At 38.8% G+C, this 11,237-nt stretch overlaps 1 protein-coding gene across 1 annotated transcript; it reads left to right on the forward strand.

Moving 5' to 3' along the window:
- The first annotated feature begins 746 nt into the window (after positions 1 to 746).
- On the forward strand, positions 747 to 1,697 carry FOXR2 (forkhead box R2). Its single transcript, XM_045892714.1, has one exon. It carries the CDS (start codon positions 747 to 749, stop codon positions 1,695 to 1,697), a length of 951 nt encoding a protein of 316 aa, XP_045748670.1.
- Positions 1,698 to 11,237: the final 9,540 nt, after the last annotated feature.

Here is an 11,237-nt window from a genome sequence, read left to right on the forward strand (position 1 = left end):
CTTGGGTTACACATATTGCTGCTTCATTTGTAAAGTATGTTGAATCAAGAGGTGATAGGTATAATGAAAGGATCAGAAGACCTGGACTGTGGACCTAGCTCTGCTACTTACTTGGATATGTAGTCTTAAATATCCTGTAGATCTTAGTTCTCTTATCTGTAACATGGGGTTAATGATACCCACTATGTTATCTTGCAGGGCTGTCATGAGAATCAGTTGAGAATCAGTTGAGATCATCTATGTGAAAGCTCTTGGCGAAAGGCACTTTAAAAATGGAATGATTTCTTAAACCATTTAAGAACAACTCAGAAATACAATGTGATCTGTACATCTGTTTGTTCCTTCATTAAATGAACCTAGAAAGCATTGAAAGATATGCCAATCAACTTGTTACGAAAGTCACCTTAGTTGGCACATAATTCAAACTGTGTAGGTCATCTTGTGGGGACTCCCTGCTTCCAACGAAAGCTCAGAAATTCTACTTTGAACTTTTTTCCTGCTAAAAACTCTGTTTAGTTACTTCTCTGTTCTGAGCTCTGTTGTAGAACACTGAGACTTCTCCAAGTTTGACCACCAATCAATGAGGTATCCATGCCCCTTTTTCTAGTACTTCTAGCAGGACGCCTGATAAGTTCCCCAGATGAGATATACTGGATCAGAAACAGTGCCCCAACAACAGCTTTCAAAAGTGCCTCGGAGACTTCTGTCCTTTTCAAAATCTCTCTCTACCTACCTCTCCACTAAAGATGGACATAAAACTAAAAAATCCTGAATTCTGGTACAGTCTCCATGGCCACGTCCCAGGGCTCCTGGACTGGGACATGGGGAATGAGTTCTTCTTGCCATGCACCACAGACCAGTGCCACTTAGCTGAGCAGAACCTTGCCATATATAGACTCCAAGTAATGGAGCCTCCAGAGGTGCCTCAAGAGAGCAGACCCAGTCTGGACAAAGATGGTCCTGACTCTGAACCTAACCTGTGGATGTGGGTAAATCCCAACATCATGTGCCCCCTTGGCAGCCAGGAGACCCTAAAGCCCAGTAGGGAAAAGGATCTGACAAGCATGCTTCCTTACCCTCAGCCACTCCCAAAGGATGAAGAGTCTAACTACTCAAAGGCCACAGTGATGGAGTCACTGCCAACTTCCTCCAGCAAGAAATCTTCCCCACAGAAATGGTTCACTTATTCCTCTGGTGACTTGGAGCTCACAGAAGAAAAAACGGAGGAACGAGAGGACAACTGCTCTGTGTCTCTTCAATCCCCTAACAAAGGGGAGTGCTTCCAGAACCAGAAATTATGGCAAGGCAACAGCCAGGAGGGGAGGTCCTGGCCCCGCCCCCCCCTCAATTACAGTCACCTAATTGCACTGGCATTAAGAAACAGCCCCCCCTGTGGCCTCAATGTGCAAGAGATCTACAGTTTCACCCGACAGCATTTCCCTTTTTTTTGGACAGCACCAAATGGCTGGAAAAACACCATCCGCCACAACCTCTGCTTCCTGGGCAGCTTTGAGAAAGCACCAGTCAACCTTCAGGATGGAACCAATGCAAAGCCACGGTCTGGCCTCTGGAGGCTTACTGAGGAGGGACATCGTCGTTTTCAGGAGGAGACTCGTGCCTTAGCTTCTGCTCGGAGGGAAAGCATCCAACAGTGCATGAGCCAGCCAGATGTGATGACCTCCCTCTTTGGCCTTTGAACTACCACTTCTCCCTTTTTGGAACACTGCCCTCCTTACTGGGTCCACCATTGCCCTGATTGGCCTTCATTAATCCCTAAGCCTACCCTGTCTGTTGGTGACAAGACTGTGTTTAACTACAGCTACGGGAATAGTATTAAATAAACTGAGAGGTGGGTACAGAGGAGGCAGAGCTTAAATCCAGGTGGAGAATCGTGGAAAGTTGCATGAGGACAGTGGCCGTTGTTATGCATTTTAAGCAGACACAGGAAATCCTAGGAATAATAGCATGGAAGCTAAGGAGAGAGGACATATTTCACAAGAAAAGGAATTCTGTTTACTGGAGTGTATACTCACATATGAAAGCAAATGTTGGAGTACCCTGTTTTACATAAAATGCAAGATTGAACCAGGCCTTGAAGACCCTCAAATGCCATGTGAAGGTATCTATTCATAAAGAAATAGGCATAGTGTTTGAAGCCTAGAGGTTCAAGTATCTCCCTTCTACCATTCATCAGATATATCTCTTTTTTTAATGACTGATTTTACTCTTCAGGGCTTCACTTTTCTCTTTCTGATCCTGGACTTCTCAGCCTGGTTCAGTTGCCAACCAATTCCAGTACTGACAAATAATTCCAAGCAGTTACTTGTAGTTTGAATATTGAAAGCCCTTGAATTGAACCTGTATCAACCCCAAGTTTTGCTTTCCATTCTTTCATTCATCAGAACTTGATTGAGGAAATGCCAAAGTGCACAAGGTCCATCTTAGGTGCTGAAGATAAAAAGTCAGTAGTTTAGTTGGAGACAGACATATAACCAGATATTTGTAATACAAATATAATGAAACAGATGTGCAACATTGTCATGGAAAAGGGGAGACATTTCTCCTGGGAAAGGCATTGAAAAGGAACTATCTTTTGAGTTAATTTTGAAGAATAAATAGGGATTTGCTGGGCATGTAAACTGAAGAAAAGAGAATAGAGAGGCAACTGTATAAACAAAGTAATTGCTGTGCTTGGAGGAGTGGTAGGAATTTCAGTGCAGTTTAGCTATATTAAGGCCAAGAGTGGCGAGAAATGTAGGCAAAAGGCTTTTCTGGTACTACTTAGTTGTTTGGCTTTTACCCTGTGGTCTATTATGAACCAAAAGGTATCAGTGGTTTTACTAAAAAAATAAAAACAACAACGAAAATAAAAACAAACAATGAAAAATAAAAACAAAACAACATTTGGTTTCCTAATTTCAAAATTCTCTTTAACACGTTTTTATACACATAAACTTTCTTTTATCAGATTTAAGCATACTTTTCTGCCTTTCATGTTTTGTTTTGTTTTTTTAAAGATAGAGGTAGAGGTAGAAGAGGAGAGGAAGACAGAGGCAGAGACAGAGAATTCTTTTTTTTTTTTTAAGATTTTATTTATTTATTTCACAGAGACAGATAGCAAGAGCAGGAACACAAGCAGAGGGAGTGGGAGAGGGAGAAGTAGGCTTCCCACTGAGCAGGGAGCCCGATGTGGGGCTTGATCCCAGGACCCTGGGATCATCACCTGAGCCAAAGGCAGACGCTTAACGACTGAGCCACCCAGGCGCCCCTCTGCCTTTCATGTTAACATATTATTAAAGATATATCCAAGATAAAATAGATTATTAAGGATGTATTTAATTGCAAAACCTTCAATAATGGGAGTACAAAAATGTCTTGTAAAAGGCAAAAGCAATGAATTCAATATATTGTAAATTATTTGAAAAGTTTACATTTTTTGGTTGTTGTATATTACACCACATACAAAATTGTATATTTAAGTTGAATTCCAAAATGAACAATCAAAGAGTATTCTTCGAAAAAATAATTGTAGATACTACTTCTGTATCATAAGGCCAAAAAAGTTGACAATGTACCTCAGAATTAATAAAACATTCTGGCTATAAGTACTCAGCATTTGGTTTTCATGTTTTTCACAAATAACACTTACAAGCAAAAGAGCCTGTTGTGAATTCACAAGATTTTTTTCACAAACTACATTTCTAGTGTATACAATATACCTATTCTGCAAATTTTGCACAGTTCAAACTTTCTATTTTTAAGTTTTTATTTAAATTCCAGGTAGTGAACATACAGTGTCATATTAGTTTCAGCTGTACAATATACTGATTCCACACTTCCATACAGCACCTGGTGCTCATAAAATGTGCACACCTTAAACCCCATTACCTGTTTAACACATCACCCCATCCACCTCCTCTCTGGTAACCATCAGTATGTTCTCTATAGTTAAGAGTATGTTTCTTGGTTTCTCTCTCTCTCTTTTCCCCTTTACTCATTTGTTTTGTTCCCAATTTTCCACAAATTAGTGAAATCGTATGGTATTTCACTTTCTCTGACTGACATATCTTGCTTATCATAATACTCTCTAGCTCTATTCATGTCCTGGCAACTGGCAAGATTTCATTCTTTTCTATGGCTGAATATTCCATTGTATATATACCACCTTTTTTTATCCATTCATCAGTCAATGGACACTTAGTTGTTTCCATAATGTAGCTATTGTGGATAAGGTGGCTATAAACATCAGGTGCATGTAATCCTTTGAATTAGTGTTTTTGTATACTTTGGGTAAATACCTAGTAGTTAAAATCCTGGATCATAGTGTAGTTCTATTTTTAATATTTTGAGGAACCTCCATACTGTTTTCCAGAGTGGATGCACCAGTTTGGATTCCCACCAACAGTGCAAGAGGGTTGCCCTTTCTCCACATCCTCACCAATATCTGTTGTTTTCTGTGTTGATAATTTTAGCCATTCTGACAGGTGTGAGGTGATACTTCATTGTACTTTGTACTTCCCTGATAGTCAGTGATGTTGAGCATCTTTCCAAGTGTCTCTTAGCCATCTGGATGTCTTCTTTGGAAAAACGTCTATTCATGTCTTCTGCCCATTGTTAATGGAATTATTCATTTTTTGGATGTTGAGTTTAATAAATTCTTTATATATTTTGAATACTAACCCTCTATCAGATATGTCACATGGAAATATCTCCTCTCGTTCCATAGGTTGCTTTTTACTTTTGTTGATTATTTCCTTCAGCGTGCAGAGTTTCCAATTTTGATATAGTCTGAATACGTCATGTTTGCTTCTGTTTCCCTTGCCTCAAGAGACATATCTAGAAAGAAGTTGCTACAGTTGATATCAAAGAGGGTACTGCCTGTGTTTTCCTCTAGGATTTTTATGCCTTTTTCACACATTTGGGTTTTTAATACATTTTTTAAATTTTAATTTATTTTATTATGCTATGTTAGTCACCATACAATACATCATTAATTTTTGATGTGGTGATCCATGATCCGTTGTTTTCGTATAACACCCAGTGCTCCATGCAGTACGTGCTCTCCTTAATACCCATCACCAGTTTAACCAACCCCCCTCCCCCCTGCCCTGTAAAACCCTGTTTGTTTCTCAGAGTCCATAGTCTCTCATGGTTCATTTCTCCATCTGATTTCCACCCTCTTCATTTTTTCCCTTCCTTCTCCTAACGTCTTCCATGCTATTCCTTATGTTCCACAAATAAGTGAAACCATATGATAATTGACTTTCTCTGCTTGACTTATTTCACTTAGCATAATCTCCTCCAGTCCCATCCATGTTGATGTAAAAGTTGGGTATTCATCCTTTCTGATGGATGAGTAATATTCCATTGTATATATGGACCACATCTTCTTATCCACTCATCTGTTGAAGGGCATGTTGGCTCTTTCCACAGTTTGGCTATTACAGACATTGCTGCTATGAACATTGCATATGGCCCTTTTTGTCACTATACCTGTGTCTTTGGGGTAAATACCCAGGAGTGCAATTGATGGGTCATAGGGTAGCTCTATTTTTTAAATTTTTGAGGAACCTCCACACTGTTTTCCAGAGTGACTGTACCAACTTGCATTCCCACCAACAGTGTAAGAGGGTTCCCATTTCTCCACAACCTCTCCATCATTTGTCGTTTCTTTCCCTGTCCATTTTTGCCATTCTAACTGGTGTAAGGTGGTATCTCAATGTGGTTTTGATTTGAATTTCCCTGATGGCTAATGATGATGAGAGATAAACTCAAAATGGATGAAAGACCTCAATGTGAGACAGGAATCCATCAAAATCCTAGAGGAGAACATAGGCAGTAACCTCTTTGACATCGACCACAGCAACTTCATTCAAGATACATCTCCAAAAGCTAGTGAAACAAAAGCAAAAATGAGCTTTTGGGACTTCATCAAGATCAAAAGCTTCTGCACAGCAAAGGAAACAGTCAACAAAACAAAGAGGTAAACCACAGAATGGGAGAAGATATTTGCAAATGACATTACAGATAAAGGGCTGATATCCAAGATCTATAAAGAGTTTCTCAAACTCAACACCCAAAATACAAATAACAACACCCCCCAAAAAAATAAGTCAAAAAATGGTGAGAAGATATGAAAAGACACTTCTCTGAAGAAGACATACAAATGGTTAACATTAGTTTTGGATGTAGTGATCCACGATTCAGTTTTCACATACCACGCAGTGCTCCATTCAGTACGAACCATCCTTAATACCCATTACTGGGCTAACCCATCCTCCTAACCCCCATCCTTCTAAAAACCTCACTTTGTTTCTCGGAGTCCATAGTCTCCTATGGTTCATCTTTCCCTCCGATTTCCCCCCATCATATTTCCCTTCCTTCTCCTAAAGTCCTCCATGCTATTCTTTATGTTCCACAAATAAGTGAAACCATATGATAATTGACTTTCTCTCCTTGATTTATTTCACTTAGCATAATCTCCTCCAGTCCCACCAATGTTGATGTAAAAGTTGGGTATTCATCCTGATGGCTGAGTAATATTCCATTGTGTATAGGAACCACATCTTCTTTCTCCATCTGTTGAAGGGCTTCTCGGCTCTTTCCACAGTTTGGCTATTGCGGACATTGCTGCTATGAACATTGGGGTGCATATGGCCCTTCTTTTCACTACATCTGTGTCTTTGGGGTAAATACCCAGGAGTGCAATTGCTGGGTCATAGGGTAGCTCTATTTTTTTTTATGTTATGTTAATCACCATACATTACATCATTTGTTTTTGATGTAATGTTCCATGATTCATTGTTTGCATATAACACCTAGTGCTCCATTCAGTACATGGCCTCTTTAATACCCATCACCAGGCTAACCCATCCCCCCACCCCCCTTCCTTATAGAACCTTCAGTTTGTTTCTCAGAGTCCATAGTCTCTCATGATTCGTCTCCCTTAACGATATCCCCCCCTTCATTTTTCTCTTCCTAGTATCTTCTTTTGTTTTTACATATAATGTATTATTAGTTTCAGAGGTACAGGTCTGTGATTCAACAGTCTTATGCAATTCACAGTGCTCATCATAGCACATACCTTCCCCAATGTCTATCACCCAGCAACCCCATTCCTCCCAACCCCCACCACTCCAGCAACCCTCAATTTTTTTTCTGAGATTAAGAATTCCTCCTACCAGTGAGAACATATGATACATGTTTTTCTCTGATTGACTTTTTCGCTCTGCATAATACCCTCCAGTTCCATCCATGTCATTGGAAAAGGCAAGATTTCATTCCTTTTGATGGTTGTGTAATATTCCATTGTATATATATACCACCTCTTCTTTATCCATTCATCTATCGATGGACATCTTGGCTCTTTCCATAGTTTGGCTATTGTGGACATTGCTGCTATAAACATCGGGGAGCAGGTACCCCTTCAGATCACTGCATTTGTATCTTTGGGGTAAATACCCAGTAGTGCAATTGTTGGGTCGTATGGTAGCTCTATTATCAACTTTTTGAGGAACCTCCATACTGTTTTCTAGAGTGGCTGCACCAGCTTGCATTACCACCAAGAGTGTAGAAGGGTCCCCTTTCTCCACATCCCCGCCAACATCTGTCGTTTCCTGACTTGTTAATTTTAGCAATTCTGACTGGTGTGAGATGGTATCAAATTGAGGTTTTGATTTGGATTTCCCTGATGCTGAGCAATGTTGAGCACTTTTTCATGTGTCTGTTGGCCGTTTGGATGTCTTCTTTGGCAAAATGTCTGTTCATGCCTTCTGCCCATTTCTTGATTGGATCATTTGTTCTTTGGGTGTTGAGTTTGATCAGTTCTTTATAGATTTTGGATACTAGCCCTTTATCTGATATGTCATTTGCAAATATCTTCTCCCTTTCTGTCAGTTGTCTTTTGGTTTTGTTGAATGTTTCTTTTGCTGTGCAAAATCTTTTTATCTTGATGAAGCCCCAATAGTTCATTTTTGCCCTTGCTTCCCTTGCCTTTAGCGATGATTCTAGGAAGAAGTTGCTGTGGCTGAGTTTGAAGAGGTTGCTGCCGCTGTTCTCCTTTAGGATTTTGATGGACTCCTGTCTCACATTTAAGTCTTTCAACCATTTTGAATCTATTATTGTGTGTGATGTAAGGAAATGGTGCAGTTTCATTCTTCTGCATGTGGCTGTCCAATTTTCCCAACACCATTTGTTGAAGAGACTGTCTTTTTTCCATTGGACATTCTTTCCTGCTTTGTCAAAGATTAGTTGACCATAGAGATGAGGGACCGTTTCTGGGCTCTCTATTCTGTTCCATTGATTGATGTGTCTGTTTTTGTGCCAGTACCATACTGTCTTGATGATGACAGCTTTGTAATAGAGCATGAAGTCTGGAATTGTGATGCCACCAGCTTTGCTTTTTTTTTTTTTTTTTTTTCAACATTCCTCTGGCTATTCAGGGTCTTTTCTGGTTTCATACAAATTTTAGGATTCTTTGCTCCATTTCTTTGAAAAAAGTGGATGGTATTTTGACAGGGATTGCATTAAATGAGTAGATTGCTCTAGGTAACATTGACATCTTCACAATATTTGTTCTTCCAATCCATGAGCATGGAACGTTTTTCCATTTCTTTGTGTCTTCCCCAATTTCTTTCATGAGTATTTTAGTTTTCTGAGTACAGATTCTTTGCCTCTTTGGTTAGATTTTTTCCAAGGTATCTTATGGTTTTGAGTGCAAGTGTAAATGGGATCGACTCCTTAATTTTTCTTTCTTCTGTCTTATTGTTGGTGTATAGGAATGCCCCTGATTTCTGTACATTGATTTTATATCCTGCCACTTTACTGAATTCCCGTATGAGTTCTAGCAGTTTTGGGGTGGAGTCTTTTGGGTTTTCCACATAAAGTAGCATATCATCTGGGGAGAGTGAGAGTTTGACTTCTTCTTTGCCAATTCGGATGCCTTTTATTTCTTTTAGTTGTCTGTTTGCTGTGGCTAGGACTTCTAATACTATGTTGAAGAGCAGTGGTGATAGTGGACATCCCTGCCGTGTTCCTGACCTTAGGGGGAAAGCTCTCAGTTTTTCCCCATTGAGAATGCTATTCACTGTGGGTTTTTCATACTTGGCTTTTATGATACTGAGGTATGTACCCTTTATACCCACACTGTGAAGAATTTTAATCAAGAAAGAATGTTGTACTTTGTCAAATGCTTTTTCTGCATCTCTTGAGAGGATCATATGGTTCTTGTTCTTTCTGTTATTAATGTATTGTATCACATTTGCAGATGTTGAACCAACCTTGCAGCCCAGGGATAAATCCCACTTGGTCTCGGTGAATAATCCTTTTAATGTACTTTTGGATCCTATTGGCGAGTATTTTGGTGAGAATTTTTGCATCCATGTTCATCAAGGATACTAGTCTGTAGTTCTCCTTTTTGATGGGGTCTTTGGTTTTTGGGATCAAGGTCATGTTGGCCTCATAAAATGAGTTTGGAAGTTTTCCTTCCATTTCCATTTTCTGGCACAGTTTCAGAAGAATAGGTATTAATGCTTCTTTAAATGTTTGGTAGAATTCCTCTGGGAAGCCATCTGGCCCTGGGCTCTTATTTGTTGGGAGATTTTTGATTATTATTTCAATTTCCTTACTGGTTATGGGTCTGATCAGGTTTTCTATTTATTCCTGGTTCAGTTTTGGTAGTTTATACGTCTCTAGGAATGCATCCATTACTTCCAGATTATCTAATTTGCTGGCATAAAATTGCTCATAATATGTTCTTATAATTGTTTGTATTTCTTTGGTGTTGGTTGTGATCTCTCCTCTTTCATTCATGATTTTATTTACTTGGGTCCATTCTCTTTTCTTTTTGATAAGGCTGTCCAGGGGTTTATCAATCTTGTTAATTCTTTCAAAGAACCAGCTCCTAGTTTCGTTGATTTGTTCTACTGTTTTTTTGGTTTCTATTTCATTGATTTCTGCTCTGATCTTTATTATTTCCCTTCTTCTGCTGCTTTTAGGCTTTATGCTCTTCTTTCTCCAGCTCCTTTAGGTGTAGGGTTAGGTTGTGTATTTGAGACCTTTCTTGTTTCTTGAGGAAGGCTTGTATTTCTCTACACTTTCCTCTTAGGACTGCCTTTGCTGCATCCCAAAGATTTTTGAACAGTTGTGTTTTCATTTTCATTTTTTTCCATCATTTTTAAAAAATTCTTCTTTAATTTCCTGGTTGACCCATTCACTCTTTGGTAGGATGCTCATTAGCCTCCATGTATTTGAGTTCTTTCTGACTTTCCTCTTGTGATTGAGTTCTAGTTTCAAAGCATTGTGTTCCAAAAATATGCATGGAATGATCCTAATCTTTTGGTACTGGTTGAGACCTGATTTGTGACCCATGATGTGGTCTATTATGAAGAATGTTCCATGTACACTAGAGAAGAATGTGTATTCTGTTGCTTTGGAATGTTCTGAATATATCTGTGAATATATCTGTGAATATGTTTTGGAATGTTCTGAATATATCTGTGAAGTCCCTTTGGTCCAGTTTGTCATTTAAAGCCTTTATTTCCTTGTTGATCTTTTGCTTAGATGATCTTTCCATTTCAGTGAGTGGGGTGTTAAAGTCCCCTACTATTATTGAATTTTTTTTGATGTGTTTCTTTGATGTTATTAATTGGCTTTTATAATAGGCTGCTCCTATGTTAGGGGCATAGATATTTAAAATTTTTATATTATCTTGTTGGATAGACCCTTTAAGTATGATGTAGTGTCCTTCCCCATCTCTTATTATAGTCTTTGGTTTAAAATCTAATTTGTTTGATATAAGGATTGACACCCCAGCTTTCTTTTGATGTGCATTAGCATGGCAAATGGTTTTCCATCCCTTCACTTTAAGTCTGGAGGTGTCTTTGGCTCTAAAATGAGTCTCTTGCAGAAAACATTTTGAAAAGTCTTGTTTTTTTGTTTTGTTTTATTTTTGTTTTTGTTTTTTTTTATACAATCTGATACCCTGTGTCTTTTGACCGGGGCACTTAACCCATTTATATTCAGGGTAACTATTAAAGGATATGAATTTAGTGCCATTGTATTGCCTGTAAGGTGACTGTTACTGTATGTTGTCTCTATTCCTTTCTGGTCTATGTTATTTTGAGGCTCTCTCTTTGCTTAGAGGACCCCTTTCAATATTTCTTGTAGGGCTGGTTTTGTGTTAACAAATTCCTTTAGTTTTCATTTGTCTTGGAAGCTTTTTATCTCTCCTTTTATTT

The sequence above is a fragment of the Mirounga angustirostris genome, unplaced genomic scaffold, assembly GCF_029215605.1.
Source record: "Mirounga angustirostris isolate CCGP_5_RB_7025 unplaced genomic scaffold, mMirAng1.0.hap1 SCAF_11, whole genome shotgun sequence".
In the NCBI taxonomy this organism is placed as follows: Eukaryota; Metazoa; Chordata; class Mammalia; order Carnivora; family Phocidae; genus Mirounga; species Mirounga angustirostris.

What these genes read in the sequence shown, in the direction of transcription:
- FOXR2 (XM_045892714.1), top strand. Translation starts at nt 747, where the DNA reads ATGGACATAAAACTAAAAAATCCTGAATTCTGGTACAGTCTCCATGGC.